This window comes from Sarcophilus harrisii, chromosome 2, assembly GCF_902635505.1.
Source record: "Sarcophilus harrisii chromosome 2, mSarHar1.11, whole genome shotgun sequence".
Classification (NCBI taxonomy): Eukaryota; Metazoa; Chordata; class Mammalia; order Dasyuromorphia; family Dasyuridae; genus Sarcophilus; species Sarcophilus harrisii.
This window is the reverse complement of record NC_045427.1, coordinates 483408053-483428407: the sequence shown is the minus strand read 5'-3', so window position 1 is coordinate 483428407 and position 20355 is coordinate 483408053. Positions and strand designations below refer to the sequence as shown.

The 20355-nt window shown below is 39.5% G+C and overlaps 1 protein-coding gene across 5 annotated transcripts in view; it reads left to right on the top strand.

Annotated features, from left to right (window-relative positions):
- The window catches only part of RAPGEF1 (Rap guanine nucleotide exchange factor 1), a 183053-nt gene that overhangs the window by 24068 nt on the left and 138630 nt on the right, over positions 1-20355 (top strand). For 2 of the 5 annotated variants that reach the window (XM_031954876.1, XM_031954874.1), the window contains exon 1: positions 1155-1822. The exons of 1 other annotated variant lie outside the window; for it this stretch is intronic. In XM_031954876.1, the coding sequence (XP_031810736.1) occupies positions 1759-1822 (64 nt within the window). In that variant the 5' untranslated portion in view covers positions 1155-1758. Of the gene's footprint in view, positions 1-1154; positions 1823-20355 lie in introns of those variants that run through there. 2 more of the 5 variants (XM_031954877.1, XM_012553967.3) reach the window with 2 other exon arrangements.

Genomic DNA, 20355 nt, shown 5'->3' with positions numbered 1-20355 from the left:
TGAAAAAGATTAAGTGACTTGTCAAGTAAATATCAGAATTGGAACTTGAAAGTCATATCTTCTAACTCCAAGATGTAGGTTCTTATCACCATAATACTCTTTAGATCAGTATAGATATAACTTCTCTTGTTTTTATATTACCTTAGTTTCCCAACATAGCCCTCTCTTCCCACCAAGAAGCCACCCATATAACAAAGAACAAAAAGAAAAAAAAAGCACCTAGGCAAAACTAAATATATCTATCAAGTCTGACAGGATATGTTGTGTTCCATTTCCATAGCTCCCCACCTCTGCAAAGAAAGAGAAAGATACATTCTCAGATCTGCTTTACTCCTCTGCCTATCCTAGTTACCTATGCCATCCAAAAGAGTTTCCTTTTGAGACTGTGTATTTCTAGCATAAGGGTCTGAAGCAGGTATTTCTACATCAACTGTGCTATTATTGCCTCCTTACCCCTATGGTACACTGGTTGGTCTTGCAGTCTAGTTTGGGTGGTTTGGGCCAGTGCAATCTTGTGCAAGTCACTTGTCTCTGGGCTTCAGTTTCTTGACTGAAGGAATTGGACTAGGTGGTCTCTAAAGGAGGAGTTGATTTGAACTCCAGAAAAGTTCCTACCAGAAACCATTGAATATGACAGCCTGCATGTGCTGAAGTTCAGATACTAGATGAGATGTCTTCTCAAGAGGTGTCAGACTCAAATAGTTTTAAATTTCTTGAGTCCTTTGAGACCTCTCTTCCTTCCACAATTTTCTCATTATATTTCTGCTCATTTCTTTTTTCATTTTCATTAACTTCAGGCCCTGTCTACAAGCAAGTAAACCTATACCTCCTAAAATTCACACTACAGATCTTACCAGATTTCCTGATGTTTTTTCCTAAAACCGGAATTGCATGTCCTTCCCTTTCTCTTTCCCAGCAGACCTGTACAGAACTCAGGTGGCGCCAAATTTTCTCCAGGGAAACTGTCTGTATGAGTATAAGGCTGTGTGGTTTGAGGTCTTGCTTTAATTAGTCCCTGTTTGTCCTTGGTGATATTTTTTCCTCTGGAAACTTATGGTGGGAGGTTTAGCAAAGAGGTATATAGCCCCAGGTTTTTACAGATTCCTTGGGGCTGGTTTTTTTTTTTTTTTTTTTTTTTTTTTTTTTTAACCTTAGCACAGCAGTAATTAAAGCAGCTTGTTTATGTTGATGTAACACATAATTCACCATTGACTGTACACTCCTTGGTTCAGGATGTATAAAAGCAGGGCATGGTTTTTCCAGGCTCCAGAGCTGTGCTTTCATCGGGGCTTTGTGTGATTCTTATTTCTCTTGGCACACCCCAAAAAAATGATGCCATTTATATCTCAGGATTTTGGTCACCTGATTTTTATCCCCTTCCCCTCAGAGGGAAACTACAGTCTTGAAAGTGTGCTTTGAAATACAGTTCATTCTGTGAGGCCATGGCTGAGCCGATGAGTAATGAACCCCCAAAGGAACTGGCAGCAAAGATTTTCTTAATATAGACTGATTACTGAGACATACCGGTAGGACTGATAGCAAGAGTTTGTGTCTAATTTTTCTCTCTGGGGTTGAAGAAGATTCAGATGTCAAAGCCATCGATATAATTGCTGAAGTTTTCCTTGGAATCAGGACATGAGGAACAAAGTTGTTTTTGTGGACTGTGAAACGTGGTGATTCAGGATGCCTATGGAAGGATGAACAGTAACTTGGTTCCTCCTCAGCAGTTAAGGAACCCCGGGATCTGATTGGGGTAAAATGGGGAATGTTAATGAAAAACAAAAAGCTTGGAAGCAGAGCAATTTATACCTCTGGAAACAAGGTAAGGGGCACGTGGGGTCATTTAGCAGGCATAGAAGTCTGCCTGCTACTGAGTATTCTGCTTTAAAAGTGAACAGGAACAGCCAGGCAGAGGAATGGTTTTCTGGTCTAAGAAACTCTTTTCTCATTTCTTTGAGCTGGAAACTTTGCAAGTAATTTAGTTAAAAATTAGCAAATAAATCTCCAAAGGATTTAAACAATTCCTACTTGTCTTGGATTTGGTGGAGCTTTGATCAGTGTACTTGGGCTAAGATGGTTTATTCAGGTGTGGAATATTTGTTGACCATTTTCAGTCTTGTTGGGTTTTTTGAGCAAATGTTTTGATGCCAGGACTTCGAGTCATTACTGGAATTTTTGTAATAGAACTACCATTGCTTAATATTATTGAAAATAAGACATCTGAGAAAAATTGGCAGCAGATAGTGACTGCACAGGTTAGCAGGGGAAAAGAATAGTGCTAATTACTAGTTACCAGTTAGCCAACATCTGTGGATCTTAGTTTCCTCATCTGTAAAAGGAGGATATTAGATTAACTAAAGAATAAACTCTCTTCCAACTTGAAATCTCATGAACTTATGAAAAGAGAAAACTTTTAGGGAACATCTTTCCACTCTCTTTAAATGTCTGAAGGGCTTCTGTTTGAATGAGGAAAACAATTCATTTTTGGGTATCTTTAAAGGGCAGAAGTTGGGCCTGTGTGGAGACCCTTTCTAGCAGCAAAGGAATGAGCTGCCTGAAGAAATGATGAATTCTGTGTACAGATGTGTACACACCACACATATTGTATTTAAGATATATTTTAACTTGTTTCACATGTATAAGACTGCCTGCCAACTAGGGGAGGGGGTTGAGGTGGAGGGAGGGAAGGGGAAAGTTGGAACAGAAGTGAGTGCAAGGGACAATGTTGAAAAATTACCCATGCATATATTCTGTCAACATAAAGCTATAATTAAAAAAAAAGAAAAAGAAGCGATGAGTTCTGCATCACTGGAGGCCTTCCAACAAAGGCTGGGCAATCACCATGGGGCAGTATAGAGGAGATTCTGTCAAGTCCTGGACTGCACTAGATAAATTAAATGAAAATAAAAAACAACCCATCATAGCATGTTAGAACTATAAGGGAGCTTCAAGATCTCCTTGGAATGCCTTCTGTTTCTATGGTCCTATTGGTAAGATCACCTTGTGACTGGAGAGCATCTTGCTTCAGAGGAGTTCAAAGTACTTCCTATAAATGATTTAATATTTATCTATTTAAAGTGTGGCATTGTTTTCAGTTAATGCTTGTAAAGTGTCCACTGAGTGCATAGCTCTGTACCATATTATTATCTTTGTTTTATGGTGGATGAAACCAACAAGAATACGAAGCACAGCAGAATGGTAGACAGACTGAAATGTAGAAACTGGGTCAGCTAAAACCATCTCTTGACTGCCACCTGTGAGAAGAGTCAGTGGGAAGTATGCCCTGCCCTTAAGGCAAATGAACAGCCTCTCCTTGTTACCACCCCTGCCTCCCTTTCCGTTCTCAGTGGCAGACAGGCAGGAAAGGATTGGCATAGGAACTTGGGTGTGCTTTTTTTTTTTTCAATAAGTAGAAAGTACCCCTCTTATAGAACACTCATGGTAGTGATTTGTGGCTTATCGATTAGGAATCACAAGGAAATGACAGCAGGTCTCAGTTTGGGGGGAGGGTTTCAAACAGTTGAAAATTAGAAATGCAGGGTCCTAATCTGGAGTCATGAAGTACACCTTCCATGTTCTGCAGAGGGAAACCCTGAGGCCCAGGCAGCTAAAGGTATTACCATTTGTGTATTTATCGGTTTACTTTTTGTCTAAACCCAATGGGATATAAGCTCTTTGAGAATAAGGAATGCCTTTTTCCTTTTCCTTTTCTTTTCTTTTTTTCTTTTTTTTTTTTTTTAATCTTTGTATCTTAAATAATTCTTGAATGATTGGACGGAAAGGGGTAGTCGTGTGATTTTATTGATATAGAGAAGTGCTAGGTGAGGAAACTCTCTAATACCACAGGCTGCACCTTCTCTGTGACTGACTTAGTTTAGAGAATTTCCCAGCATCTGGAGAGGGGACGGTTTGCCCAGGCTCCCCTGCCTTCATGTGTGAGAGGCAGAGCCCAGCCCAGACTAGGACTCTGGACTCGATGCCCTGGGACTTTTCTTTCTCCTTGTCTCACATGTGGAAGTCAGGCCTTACTTACTGATCAAGCCCCTGGAGCAAGCAGCTTTTAGAACCTCACTTGGGCTATTGGTCTGTTGTCATCGCCGGGCAGTTTTCCTGCGGTAGAAATCTCTGGTCCTAGAAAGCTTTAGTTGGAGGACCGTTTTTTGCCCAAGTGTGGAAAGACAACATGAAAGAGGGCAGAAGTTGGAATTAGTAGAATGTTTTAGCCTGGATTCCCCTGGCGTACGGGCTGGAGCTGTGTGGTTGAAGTCCTTAGCAGTTCACTACTTTTATGATTCTTTGTCTTGGATAGGAAGCCCAAGTCTCTGATCTTCTATCTGCCTGACCCGAGGCAAGATTCTCAGTCTCTGCAGAACATCATTGTCCTCCTTGGAATAAATGTCCTGTGAAGTCTTCCAGATCTAGAGCCATTCTTTGCAGAGAAATCAACAGAGCTACATAGAGCTACAGAAAACCCCCCCCCCTTTTTTTTTTTTAAACTTCTTTGGGGGGAAAATGAAAGTAAATTTTTGTTCATTGGGGGGGAAAGGCAAGAATAGGAAGGATAAAAGCAGGTGAAAAGAACTATAGACCAATTTCTCTAATGACCAGTGATACAAAAATATTAAATGAAGTACTGGCAAAGAAAAAAAAAAAAGAAAAATTATAGAAAAGTGAGCACCAGGATTCAGGGTGAAAAAAAATTCATATTGGGAGTTTTTCCTTGATCCCTAAATCTCTTTACCTAATTGCTGACAAATAGCAAATCTTTACTAAAGTCTGGACTTCATTTACTCAGCATAGGCTCAGAGTCTAGTAGTTTCATTCCAGCCCCTAACCTTACCAAAAAAAAGAAAGAAAGAAAGGTATCAGGGAATGGAGGATTCTTGTCCTATTGGCTGAACTTAAAAAAAAAAAAAAACCCAAGGGCTAGAGCCATCTGTTTGGGAGACTCCACACACAGTTCATCTCCCTGTCTTTGGAAATGGAAAAGTGCCAGAAAAATATACTTAGTAGCTATATTTAATGAGTGGCAACCACCACCCCCCTCTTCTGATAATAAGAGTTGTTGTTATCATTGTGTCTGACTCTTCATGATTCCATTTAGGGTTTTCTTGCAAAGACACTGGAGTGGTTTGCCATTTTCCTTCTCTAGTAGATTAAAGCTGACAGAGGTAAAGAGACTTGTCCAAAATCATATAGTTACTAAATGTCCGAGGCTGGATTTGAACTCTGCTCTGACTCCATCTACTGAGCCATCTAGCTGCCCCCTTGATATTAAGAATATTCTTAGGTTAAACAAAGTGAAACAACTCCTGTACTAAGATGATTCAGGTTCATTTCCTGGTACTCATACTTGACACACTCTCTAAAGCAATGCAAACTCATTTGTAAAATAGGGGTCAGATTAAATGGCTTTTGAAGTTCTTTTCAGTTTTGATTTTCAGTAACTGCTATTAAACTACCTTTGTTAATAAATGGCAAGAGAAAAACAAAATTATTGAGGCCATTAATTTTTTTTTTTTTACAATTCTGAACTTAACAAACATCAAATGAAACAATTATTTCCATATACATAATAGAACAGAAAAAGAATATTGCAAATTAAACTGCAATTCTAAAAAGCTATTTTAAAAAAATTAATCATTTTGGAAATAAGCATAAATCATCTTTGGATTCTCTGTCATTTAGAATTGTCCATATCATTACTCTTATCTTCGTCTGCCTGGATATTGGAAAATTAAAGTTACTATCCAGCTGTATGGGAGCTCTGCTCTCCCCCTGCCTGCTTCTCCCCTCCTGTTATGTCTCCCACTTTAAAATCAATTACATTTAATGAAGCAACTTCACTCTCTAATGAACTTGACCAGCATGACACTTCAGGCATGTTTGTTTGTTTTTTTTTTTCTTTTAATCAGAGGCTGGGTGCAGACCATCTTTCACTCAGTAGTTGATACATTTTAAGGTGGGGAGTTAGAATTTATCTTTTGGGCTCCATAAAGGACTGATGTTTAGGACCTAAAACCTAATTGAGCATGAAGAAACTCATTCAGTAGTAGGTTAAACTGTTTGTATTTTTCCCCCTCTGGTTTCCATAATCAGTTTTTTCACCATTCATCCCTCATAGAAGGGGGTAGAATTATTACTGATTTGCTGGCAAATGCAGAGAGTGAACCTTAACTGGAAGATAGAAGTCATTGTCTTCCTGGACTTTAAAATAATAAAGGAGAATTACTACTTGCCCAGGAAAACCTGAATTTGCAAAGGAGAGAACAGTGTTATTGGAAATTCTTAACTGCTCAGAAGGATTACTTCAGGACTAGCCATTGTTCAGTGCTTTTCAAGTTTTAGATTTTTATAGATGATTCTTTGACCTAGGGAGAATGGCAGAGAAATTTACAGCTGAGTTGTTATCCATTGGCAACAGAGGAGACATAAAAAATGAACTGAGACTAACTCTGAAATTATAGTTCTAGACTGTCAGAATTTGAGTCTCCAAGGTGGTAGCTTAATGTAGTGAGAGCCAGAGAGGAAAGGTTCAAAGCCCAATTGGTTATGTGGCCAGGGGGATTCATGGGGATAATAACTCTTGCCTCACTGGGTATGATGAGGAACAGCAGAAGAAGAGTGAGTGTTTATATGACACTACTATGTGCCAGGGACTGTGCTATTATTTCATTTGATCTTCTCCATAATCTTGGGAATAGGTGATGTTATTATTCCCATTGTATAGTTAAGGAAACTGAGGCAAACAGAGGTTATGTGACTTGTCTAAGATGACACAAAATTGGGTCAAATTTATCTGAGGTCACATTTGAACTCAGATTTAGCTGACACAGTGTCGTGAGTCAGGCATTGTGTAGGATTAGAAAGACAGTAATGAAATAGGCCCTGCCTTCAGGAGCCTGTTTTCCTGTGTGGAAGTGTAGTGTAGTGTAGTGGAAGTGTAGTGTAAATACATAGGACCATTTACCTAATAAGTACAAGAGACTTAGGGAGCAGAGCTCCAGCAGCTGAAGGGGCAGGAAGAGATTCAGGGGCATGGTGAAGAGGCGGTGCATTCCTGGCATGAGGGTCTTTGAGTAGAGATGGAATGTTATGTATGAGGAAGGCCAGTCTGGTCAGACCAGAGGGTGGGGACAGGTGGGCTAGAGCCAGGCTGTGAAGGGCTCTCAGGGCCAAAGAGAGCCGCTTGGACTTAATCCTCAAGGCAACGGGGCCCTGCCGGAGCTTCCTGAGGCAGCTGAATGACATGGTCCAGCCTGCGATTCAGGAACCTCATGTGAGCATCCAGAACAATTTGAAAGCAGAGAGCAGAGAGTGGAGACAGAGCTACCAGCTGGGAGGCAGTGGGTCCGGTGAGGGGGATGAGGAGGTGGCAAGGGTGCAGAGGTGTGTGAGGATGGGATGGAAGGGGTTAGAGGAGCTGCTGAGAACGGGGCTGAGCTGGGAAGCTGCTGGGTGCTTACAAGGACAGCCATGGCCCCAAGCTGTGGAGCTGGAGCTTGGTGGACCTTCAGCGACGGCTGTGAGGGAGGATTCCTTGGGCTCTGAATCCAGGCTGTCTGCCAGCAGCGTCCATCGCTTCCCTTGGACGGGGCTCGTCTGTCAGATGAGGCCTTTTCGACGCTAAAGCCTATGCCCTCGTGTGGTTTTTCCAGGGCAGGCCCAAGTCCCCTACAAAGTGGACCTGTAATCTTTTTGCAATTGGTCTGGAAGTGGGCAGAAAAGTTCCTTTACTGGAATCATCTCGCCTCCGAGAACAAACAGAAGTGGGCAGAGGCACACGTCTTCCTCAGCAGCGCCTTCCCAGCAGCGAGGGGGCCATCCCACCTGGGGGATGGAAATGTTAATGACTTGCATGTTTATATACAGTGTGGGTGTAAGTGTATGAAATTAACACCTCTCTGTGCTTGAGCTCACTTGGAAAAAAAAGTGCCCTTTCCTAAAATAAGGCAGATGGGGAGTTATTCTTCTGGGAAGCAGTGGGGGAAAAGAGTTGGACTGGGAAATTTGACTCTTTTGGTCTCATGCTCTCTCTTGCTGATGATACAGGGGGATAAATTTTGGAGGTCCCAACCAGAAATGGAATTGAAACAGAGTGGTACAGTGGATAAAGCAGGAGACTTGAAGTCAATAAATTGAGTTCAAATTCGGACACTTTCCAGCTGTGTGCCTGGTCAAGTGTCTTAATCTCTTTTTGCGTAGGCTTCTTCATCTGTAAAAATGAAGATAATAAAGGTAGCATTTACTTCTCCGAGTTGTTGCCAGGATAAAATGAGATAATAGTTGTGAAGTGCTTTGCAAACCTTAAAATGCTATGTAAATGTTATTTTTTATTGTAATTAATAACTATATATAATATATAGTTTACAATATATGTAATATAATATAAAATATATACTATATATATTTATGCCATACATTATGTAATATTTATATGTAAATATATACTATGTAACATTTATATATTTATGTACAAATATATACTATGTGAATATTTGTAATATGTAATACTATACACAATATATATAATAATAATATAATAATAACTTGTTTAAGCTAGTAACAGAGTGTACCAAGTCACTAATAATGTTCATTCTAGCAGAGGTGGTATTTCTTTATTGCTGTATCCCGCAAGCTTTCTCCTTCAGAACTTCGGAACTCCCTATTCTTCTACTTGGTATCTCTGGTTGCTGTCTGTTGGCTTGTCAGATCTCTTCTGTAGTTCAGAAGAGACCTGGATTCTAAACCTGACTCTCTCATTGACTCCTTCTGAGACCTTGAGTCACTTCTCTCCAGCTTCTAGTGGAGCTAGAAGCCCCACCTCTTAGTGATCCAGGGGATTTGTAATCTCACTGAGGTCCATACTACTACCTCCATGCAAAACTCCATCCATCTTTTCTTTTCCATACCCATAGCTCTTGTCCATGGCAAACCCATTAAGTTTAATCTGGAGCTGGGAACTGGGGGGAACTTCAGAAGGCTGGGTGAACTCCTTCATTTTAAAGATGAAGAAACTGAAGCCTAATGACTTTAATGAACTGCCCAAAGTCACACATTTAGTCAGACAGGATTTGAAATGAGGTCCTTTGGTTATAGAGCCATAGCTTTTCCCACTGTATTTTGCTTTGATTGTAATTTTGATGACATCCTTTTCACCACTTCTTAGGAATGACTTATGTTACATGTTATATAGACTGTTCATATCTACTGTTTGCCCCTCCATTGCCCTTTGGGTCATCCTCAACTCCAGTTTCCTCATCTTTAAATAACTAGATTTTCTCCAAGTTCCTATTGGCCCTAACATTTCAGGGTTCAGTGATTTCTGCTCTTTTTACACTGATAGTAAATTTATTATAATGGCCCCAAGATCCTACAAAATTTTGAAATATCTTCAGGAGCTTTAAAAGATCAGATCTGTCCATTCAGTCAGTTTTGCTGTTAAATACAATTAATTATGCTGGTCATCCAGGTGTGGTATAGAATATAGACATTGGAACTTAAAGGAATAAGCATTGGAGATAGCTAGATGTCGACCAATCCTCCATTTATGGATAGGGAGGTTGAGGCTCAGAGAAAGTAGCTTGCCCAAAGCCAACCAGCCTGACAGGCCTCATACCAAGATGCTAGAATAGTACGTAAAATGGAATGCCTTAGCACCACCTTACTATGCTAGGAAAGCATTACATTGTTAATGCTCCCTTGTTTCCTCTCTCCCCCCCTCCCTCACATTCTTCTATTATTGACTGGTTAAGGGTCTCCCCATGGCTTTGCATAGAAATCTAAACTTTCAACTTACAGAATCCCCACATGGTTTCCCAGCCCTATCCACTTCTTCCCCAACTTAATAGGTCTGGCCTAATTTCTTGTAAGACTTGAGGCCCACATGAAAAGGATATGTAAAACCTTCTACTTAATCATGACATTTCTTACCTCAGAACTTAATGGGATTATAAACTACTTTGATATTTTCCCAATGTAATAGTAGTATGAGCCTGAGATTGTTATTAGCATTATTATTGCAATATTCATGCTTTATGACTAACTGCCTAACTCCTCTCTCCTACTGCTCCTGGATACAGACTGACTGACTGACTGACTCATTGACCTCCATTTCTGCGTGTGTGTGTGTGTGTGTGTGTGTGTGTGAACAGAGGGTTGGGCTTAAGTGTCATTAACACAGATGGAGACTCTGTTATTAAATAGTTTGTTTTTGAAATGGTTGAGTCAAAAATTAGAGTAATGTTTCTATTCCTTGGCATCTGGGAGGTGCTTAATAAATGCTTGTTGAACTGAATTGTGTCCTGCCCTATCCCAATCAGAATATACTATCAATCGGTTTTCATGTTTTTAACCCTAGATACTGGGGTCTTACACTTAGCAGATAGTTGCTTAATAAATGTTTTGAATTGAAATGAGTGTAAGAGATCCTGATCCAGTAAAAGAGCAGATTGGATTTGGAGCCAAATCCTGACATTGTCATCAGTTTGATCTTGGGCAAGTTACTTAATTTCTCTGAGCCTTAGTTTCCTCAATTATGAAATGAGCTGGTTGAACTAGATGGCCTCTGAGGTCAACAGTATTAAATGTTTAATGTTGGCTCTAAAATCAGAAGAACTGTGTTCAGATTCTACCTCTGATACTTTTTTTTTTTTTTAAATTTAATAGCCTTTTATTTACAGGATATATGCATGGGTAACTTTACAGCATTAATAATTGCCAAACCTCTTGTTCCAATTTTTTACCTCTTACCCCCCCACCCCCTCCCCCAGATGACAGGATGACCAGTAGATGTTAAATACATTAAAATATAAATTAGATACACAATAAGTACACATGACCAAAACGTTATTTTGCTGTACAAAAAGAATCAGACTCTGAAATATTGTACAATTAGCTTGTGAAGGAAATAAAAAATGCAGGTGTGCATAAATATAGGGATTGGGAATTCAATGTAATGGTTTTTAGTCATCTCCCAGAGTTCTTTTTCTGGGCATAGCTAGTTCAGTTCATTACTGCTCCATTAGAAATGATTTGGTTGATCTCGTTGCTGAGGATGGCCTGATCCATCAGAACTGGTCATCATCTAGTATTGTTGTTGAAGTATATAATGATCTCCTGGTCCTGCTCATTTCACTCAGCATCAGTTCGTGTAAGTCTCTCCAGGCCTTTCTGAAATCATCCTGTTGGTCATTTCTTACAGAACAGTAATATTCCATAATTTTCATATACCACAATTTATTCAGCCATTCTCCAACTGATGGACATCCATTCAGTTTCCAGTTTCTAGCCACTACAAAAAGGGCTGCCACAAACATTCGTGCACATACAGGTCCCTTTCCCTTCTTTATAATCTCTTTGGGATATAATCCCAGTAGTAACACTGCTGGATCAAAGGGTATGCACAGTTTGATAACTTTTTGAGCATAGTTCCAAACTACTTTCCAAAATGGTTGGATTCGTTCACAACTCCACCAACAATGCATCAATGTCCCAGTTTTCCCGCATCCCCTCCAACAATCATCATTATTTTTTCCTGTCATCTTAGCCAATCTGACAGGTGTGTAGTGGTATCTTAGAGTTGTCTTAATTTGCATTTCTCTGATTAGTAATGATTTGGAGCATCTTTTCATATGACTAGAAATAGTTTCAATTTCTTCATCTGTACCTCTGATACTTTCTATGTATAACTTTGGACAAGGCCTTAATCTCCCCAGATTTCAGTCAGTGACTCAACAAGTATTTATAAAGCACTTACTATATGTACAAGATATTATATTAAGGGCCAAAGATGAGAAGAAAGGTTAGAGATGGGAAAAAAGGTTAAAAAAGAGGCGTTGCCCTCAAGTTGCCCATGGTGTTATGCGGGAGACCACATGCAAACAAAAAAGTGTAGCAGAATAAATTAGAGGCAGCTCTGTGTAAAACGAGAGGGTCAAATCAGATCATCTCTGAGATTCATTTCAGCTCTAATTTTGTGATCCTGTGAATTGATAATTGTGCTCATAAGCTATCAATTAATTGAGAGTAAGTCTACACCAACAAAACAAAGAGCATATCTAAATGTCTTTGGTTCTTCTGCTGTCTTGATGTCTAGTGATAGAACCACAGAATTGTTCAAGCTGGAAGGAAACTTTAGAGATCACCTAATTCAGCTTCCCCATTTTGCAGATGAGGAAACTGGGGTCCAGAGATAAAGTGAGCCTCATAGATCGAAAATAACAGAGAATAAGTCTTGGGGCTTATTCAGAAACAAAGCTAAAGGTCTCTTCATACCCTCTTCAATTGAACTGCACTAGTGTTCCCAAACTAACCTTGGCACATATTTTTGAGCAGCTGACATACAGATCTCCAGAGTTCCCCCTGAACTGATTGTCCTTAAGTAGGAGATCAGTTGAAGGAAATGGGAACCAAAAGTGTGAAGGAATTTTTCTCATGAGAATTCTGGGGTGTGGGCATGGGTTGGAAAAGGGAAGGAAACTTCACGTTGTCATCAGATAATATTTTTAAACTTAACAATATCTATCTCTGGCCACCAGCTTGAGGAGATGTGTTATCCTGGGAATGTGGATAAAAGTTATTCCCATTTGACGATTTATTTTTCAGCTGTAGAGAGGGTGTAACCATTGTTTACAGAGAGCAACAGTGGCAAGAGTCCAGTTTGTATCTCTGTAGCTTAAATTTTTCAAAGAATTTTAACAAGAAATTTGATTTTCAAAGCTACTTGCTGCTGAAATATGCATCTGAATTTTTAAAATATCTTAACTTTGCTTCACATTAATTCTGCGAGTTCAGTTTGCCTTGCCAGTATTGCCTCTCCAGTGGGAAGGTGACTGGAAAGAAGTCTTGGAAAGCATTTGTTGCCTAAATTCTCAAGAGCACTGAGTCAGTCTTTCCATCTCTGCCATTAATTAACTGCGTGACCCTGAGCAGGTCAGAGGATAGTTGGATAAAGAACCTTCAATTCCATCCCTTTTGTGTCACTGTTAAGGACAAAGTGCCTTACCCAAAGCCAAAGAAGTTGGGGGCAGAGCCAAGATTCTATCCTAGGCCTTTTGACCCCAAATTCAGTATTCTTTCCTCTCCCCCATATTGATCCCCTGTTATAACTCCTCATATAACTTCTCTGTCAAATATGGAGATCAAAAATATCTGTCTCCTTTCTGTTCAGTCCCATTAATTCATATATATATATATATATATATATATATATATATATATATATATATATAATGCTTAATGTGTGCCAGGCACAGAGAATGTAAGTACAAAGAAAGCAGTTAAGGAAATTACATTCTTTATAGAAGTTGGGCTTGTGTTTTAGATAAATGAATCCAGGGTGATTCGAGGAGGGAGAGAGAAAGGAAGATTAAGGCTCTTGTCTAGAGATGACACTCAGATTAAGCCTCGAAAGGAGACAAGAATTCTGAGACATGAATGTGAGTTAGGACCCTTTTCTAGATCTGGGGAACTTCTGCAAATGACTAAAGTCCAGACATATGGAAAGCAACAATTAGTTCCATTTGTCTGATGCACAGAGTGTGTGCTTGTGAGTAATATGAGCTAGCCCTAGAGAGTTGGTTATAGCTGGCTTGGGGAGTACCTTAAGTATTAGACTGAAGTGGTTGTAGTCTATCCTGGAGGTAACAGAACTCCTGAAGATTGGAGGCAGTGGTGACATGGTCAGATCTTCACCTTAGGAAGATTGTGACAGAGGAGAGATTAGAGCAAAGACCAGAATTGGAGAGACCACGTAGGAGGTTGTTGGCTATGAAGGTAAGAAAGATGTTGATTCAACCTCCAAAATAAGACTTGGCAATTGATTAAATGGAGGTTTGAGAAGGAGGAAAAAAATACTCTAGGTTTTGGGAGTCGTCTATAAAAATATGATCATTAGGAACTGATGTAATGGCCAGAGAAGAGTTGATAGTTAAAAGGGAACCCAAGAGAGTCTTGAGAGACAACTCTGCTTGTGAGTGGGAAATAGATGTTGAACCAATAAGCAAAGAAAACCAAGGAGCCATCTGGTATGTTGGAGGAGATTGTGGAGAGGATTCATGAAACTCAGGGGAGAAGACACTATCTGAGAGCAGTGGATAATCAACACCCCCAAAAGCTGCAGAGAGCTCACTAAGTATGAGAACAAAGAAGATGTTAAGAAATCATCACCATGGAAAGATGGTTTCGGTGTTGAGAGAACAGAATGTGTGAAGGAATGCTAAAAACAAAGAATTCCAAGAAATAGGCTTGTATGAAGAATGAACAAGGCGGAACCAAAGGAACAATCAATACCGTAACTGTAATCATCTAAAAGAACAAATTTTGGATCAAATACACTGACAAAATTGATACTGACCTGTTAAAGTCATACTTTTGCTCCATTTTCACTAATAATAAACTATAAAAGAAACGTATTGTTATTTGCAGTTTTTCAGGCAGCTTTGCTTAACTTGTTTGCAGTGATTATATTTTCTGGGGGGTTTCATTAGGAATATGTATGCTGTACCCTTTGATCCAGCAGTGTTACTACTGGGATTATATCCCAAAGAGATTATAAAGAAGGGAAAGGGACCTGTATGTGCACGAATGTTTGTGGCAGCCCTTTTTGTAGTGGCTAGAAACTGGAAACTGAATGGATGTCCATCAGTTGGAGAATGGCTGAATAAATTGTGGTATATGAAAATTATGGAATATTACTGTTCTGTAAGAAATGATCAACAGGATGATTTCAGAAAGGCCTGGAGAGACTTACACGAACTGATGCTGAGTGAAATGAGCAGGACCAGGAGATCATTATATACTTCAACAACAATACTATATGATGACCAGTTCTGATGGACCTGGCCATCCTCAGCAACGAGATCAACCAAATCATTTCTAATGGAGCAGTAATGAACTGAACTAGCTATACCCAGAAAAAGAACTCTGGGAGATGACTAAAAACCATTACATTGAATTCCCAATCCCTATATTTATGCACACCTGCATTTTTGATTTCCTTCACAAGCTAATTGTACAATATTTCAGAGTCTGATTCTTTTTGTACAGCAAAATAACGTTTTGGTCATGTATACTTATTGTGTATCTAATTTATATTTTAATATATTTAACATCTACTGGTCATCCTGCCATCTAGGGGAGGGGGTGGGGGGGTAAGAGGTGAAGAATTGGAACAAGAGGTTTGGCAATTGTTAATGCTGTAAAGTTACCCATGTATATATCCTGTAAATAAAAGGCTATTAAATAAAAATAAAATAAAAAATAAAAAATAAAATAAAAAAAAGGAATATGTATGCTGGAGAAATAAGATAGACCCACAAGAAATTTTTAAAGTAGAAGATGTAAAGCACTTTATTCCAGCTCACATTTCAGATATTTCTATTCAACAAGTATGTCTTAAATACCTAGTTGGATATAAGGCACTATACTAAGTGGGTGTTGCATACATACAGAAACAAAAACAAAACAGTTGCTGCTTCCAAGGAATGGTAAGAGCCTGACTATGTAAGAGATCAGGGAAAGTTTTCTGGAGGAGGAAGCAGCCGAGCAGAGAGCCCTGAAGGCTTCTGAGAGGAAGACTAGGGAGGGCAATACATTCCAGGTATGGCAGATGACTCATGAAGATTCAGAGGAGGAAGGCAGAAGGGCCTTCTGAAGGGAGTAGTGCAGTTTGTCTCCTATGTGTATAGAATGTTAAAAGGAAATAGGAATCAACTTGTAGAGAACCTTAAATGCTGAGTCAAGAAGCATTGTCTGTCAGACGATGGAGAACAGAGGCAAGGAGATCAGTTAGAGGCTCTTGGAGTAGCCCAGACAGGAGGTGATGGGCTTGTGCAAAAAATGGAATTGTGGAAATATGTATAGAGAAGAATTGCACATGTTTAACATATATTAGATTACTTGCTATCTAAGGGAGGAGGTAAGGGGGAAGGGAGGGAGAAAAAAGCTTTGAAACACAAAGTTTTGCAAGGGTGAATGTTGAAAACTATGCATGTGTTTTGAAAATTAAAACACTTTATTAAAGGAAAAATTCTTCAGAACTTGGCACTTTTCAATCTTCCAGTGTCTTCCATATATTACTCTCTATATAATTCAACCATACCAGTCTACATGCTAGTCATCATCCAACATGTTCAATCTCTCATAGCCCTGCCTTTGGATTCACTATTGGAATGGTTTCATTGCAGCTTCTTAGAATCCCTGGATTCCTTCAAGTTTCAGCTCAACACACTAGAGGCCAAAGTGCCATCTCAAGCTTCTAGTGCCTTCTTCCTCTTTAAGGCTACCTTACATCCACTCAGTAGGAGTCCTATACATTCTTATTATACATATCGTATCTCTCCCATTAGAACATCAACTCCAGAGAACAGGAACTGTTTTGCTTTTTCTTTATATCCTCTGAGCTTGGCTGAGACAATAATAAGTGCTTAATAAAATGCTTGTTAATTGACAGATTATGGTGGCCACAGCCTGGCTCACTTTCCTACTGTTAAACAGGGAGACTTCTGCGCTCAACCTCAAGGCCTTCTCTAGAACTCAGAACCAAGCCAATCCATTCACATCTGGTTTCTGAATAGAATTTTAAAGGGCAGAGTTGCAGTTTGGCAAAAAAAAAAAAAAAAAAAAAGTATTATCCTCATCTTTTCCAGAGAGCCAGCACTATTTTTCGTATCACAGAGTGCACACATGAGAAGAGGGCTTCCCTATGCCAGGCCCTCAAGATTTCCATAGAAATTGAAAATTAACTTGTCAATCTAAAGCCTGTATCGGCATCACATGAATCCAATAACTTCAAGGCAACATCCTGCTGACTGCTGGTAGAATCCTCTAACTATCCATCCGGGGAGACTTTGCATGCATACTCCATGTAAAAATCATACCGAGTTACTCATGTGTGGAGGCTTCTTGGGACTTCCTAATGGGAAACATTTTCATTAAGAACCCAATTACCCATGAAAGGCAATAAAAATGAACAGTTTCCTGGGCTCATACCTTTTTTGTGAAGGGTAGTCAATGCTCAACTATCTCCCTGGGTAGCAGTAATATCAGCCAAAGAGGTGATCTGTAGCCTTAATAGCTGCTGGGAAAGAAGGAGTCTCCAAGCCTTAATGCAATAATATCTTCACTCAGAATTGCTCCTTTTCAGAGTCACCAAATTCCACAACTTAGGCCCCATTGAGAATTTACAGAAATTTACGGAGGCCTTACAAGCACAAATGATTCACAATCCTCCTGACTCAATACCATTCTGCCCTTGCAAACACTGAAATTATAGTTAATAACAAAACATCCAAAGATCTTAAAATGGAGTCATCTTATTTAGGTGACTCTTCGCTCCCTCCTCCCCCCAACCACTCACTTGCTCTATGGTCAAGTCTTAAGCTTTATCTTTTCTACATGTAATGGAAGATCAGAGTGCAAGAAAAGCACATGGCAAGAATGCATAAAGAATATTCATGAGAAATGGTAAAAAAGACAATTTTAAAACCCAAAGCATCATCACCAGAAAATTGCTTATTGAGCTACTACTAAGGGGGGTGGGGGGGGAGGATAAGTGCTGGGAATACAGAGCCAAAAAACAAAGTGAAGGCCCAGGGCTCCTGCCTTCAGGGAGCTTTATTCTAGGAAGAGTTTACAAAGAGCCTTCCTTTTTTTTTTTTTTTTTTTTTTTTTTTTAATAGCCTTTTATTTACAGGATATATGCATGGGTAACTTTACAGCATTAACAATTGCCAAACCTCTTGTTCCAATTTTTCACCTCTTACCCCCCCACCCCCTCCCCTAGATGGCAGGATGACCAGTAGATGTTAAATATATTAAAATATAAATTAGATACACAATAAGTATACATGACCAAAACGTTATTTTGCTGTACAAAAAGAATCAGACTCTGAAATATTGTACAATTAGCTTGTGAAGGAAATCAAAAATGCAGGTGTGCATAAATATAGGGATTGGGAATTCAATGTAATGGTTTTTAGTCATCTCCCAGAGTTCAAAGAGCCTTCCTTACAAAAATTCTTTCAAGTAACCTAGCTCCATAAATTGCATTCTCTCAATTTAAAGGTCCAGGACTGCAAAGAACAAACACTGACAAGGCTACTGGGTAGCCCTAATGAAGAGGCCCACTGCTGGAATTATCACAGGCCTGCTGGGTGACCTTGAGTCAGTCACCTTATTTCTCTCACCCTTAGTTTCCTCATCTATAATTTGGGAATTACAGTATCACCTACCTTGCAGGATTGTTGTGAGGATTAAATGAGATAAAATACAGAATCTGTTGTTCAGTTGTATCTAACACTCCATGACTCCAATTTGGGGTTTTCTTGGTAATGATACATGGAGTGGTTTGACATTTCCTTCTCCAGATCATTTTGTGGATGAGGAAACTGAGGCAAACAGGGTTAAGTGACTTCCCCATTATCATGAAGCTGGCCAGTGTCTGAGGCCAGATTTGAACTCGGAAAGAGTCCAGACCTGGGAATCTATCCACTGCCCAAATCTATCTACTACCTAACTGCCCAAAGGCACATTATTTTAAAAATATGTAACGTATTTTGTGAATACTAAAGCATGATGCCATTGTTAAATATTATGATTATGATTATTATTCAGAGTCAGACAACTTAGGCTTAAAGATGGCTTTGAAATTTACTACCTGTGTGATGTTGGAAAAGTCACCATCTCTCTTGCCTCAATGAACAAGTGCAGTAAGACTTCTACCTCCAAATCTACGATCCTATTAAATGCCTACTATATGCAGAATGTTACATTCAGGTTGAGAGAGATAAGAAATTTATATAAGATGAAGTCCCTCCCCCAAGGGAGAGTCAGAGAGAAAAGATGATAATATAGATAAATCTAATACAAGCAAACTAATTAGAAATTAGAATTAGAAAAATGCTTTAAGTACTATTTGGCATCTGAGGGGAAAGTCTTTACTGCAATTTCCTTCTTCCTACTATTGGGCAAATACTAAGAGATTGGCTAAACCTCATGTGAAGAAAGTCAGAGAAACAATATAGAAACATGCTGTTCTTATTGACTCCCATGAAGATACCTTAACTGTGGTTAAGAAACTTTATAAAACAATGGTATAAACATAGAATTAGTACCAACAGTTATATATAAGGAGGTGCTAGACACTTAACTTGAGTCATAAATACAGAATGTTAGTGCTTAGAAGAGACCTTAATTAGTTTGTTGAATTTACACAGGATACACATGGGCTTTATTTGGCACCTGATTCTGGGTTTTTGCAAAATTACTTTAAAGAAGATTCTATTTATCACTTCTTCATGTACTATAACTGGAGATGTGGGCAAAAATAATTTGTTCTTCACTCTTGAATCAAATTCCATAAAGATTAAGACAAGTATTGCTTCCTGATTCTCATGCTCTGTCAATAGCTCACTAAAAATACACCCCCAAACAAAGGGCCACTTCCCATACACCAGAGAATATAGAATGAACAGGGACCCCAGACCCTTCCTACAGCCTTATTCCTCTAATTCAAAATGGGAAGGAGGGGAAGAAGTTCTAAGGATGAAATTGTCAGATAATTTATCTAAATTATTCCATTTTTATGTCTAAACTGAATTTTCAAGACTCTTATAAAAGTCATTCATCGGCAATGACCTTCCAAAATAATTCCCCACTTCTCCACATGGTCTTTCCTTCAAAGGTCTGATGAGACTGGGCCATAGGAAGAAGCCTGAGGTAAAGAGGTTGAGTCATCCCCACCCAAACAGACCCCTTCTCTCCTGCTAGTTTCCTAATTAGAATCAGAGGGGACAGCAGCTGTTCTAGCCCTGGGGCCAGCAAGTTATTGGTACCAAATGACAACACGGTAAAGAGGAACACACGGAACAGACCGGGAGTCACGGGGCTGTGATAGACAGAGGTCAACAATCCGACCTCAACCCCTCCAGCCTGACGCCACCCCAAACCAGTTCCTGGGCCTGCTCTGCTCCTTGAAGAGGACTTAGGATCACAGACTGAGGCTGGGAGGGGCCTCAGAGAGTGCTTGAGAACCTCCATTTATTTCCAAGGCTTTTTTAGACAGGCCTGTAGCACTCTGCATAAGCATGCTTGGGCATTTCCCAGCCCATCTCTACCTGCTGAAACACTCCCCTATCCATCAAGACCCACTTCAAGGGTAACTCCTCCATGAAACTGGCCCTGAGATACTTCCACCCTTTACCCCTCACCCCCTGAGAAGCAACATCCTTTTATTCTGCCCTACCATCACACGTTTGCATCTCTCCCATGCTTTTATCTGGGTGTTTGAATTATCTTGTATGACTCCTAATACTGGCTATTCCCTAAAATATAGGTTCCCTTTCTTAAAAAGAA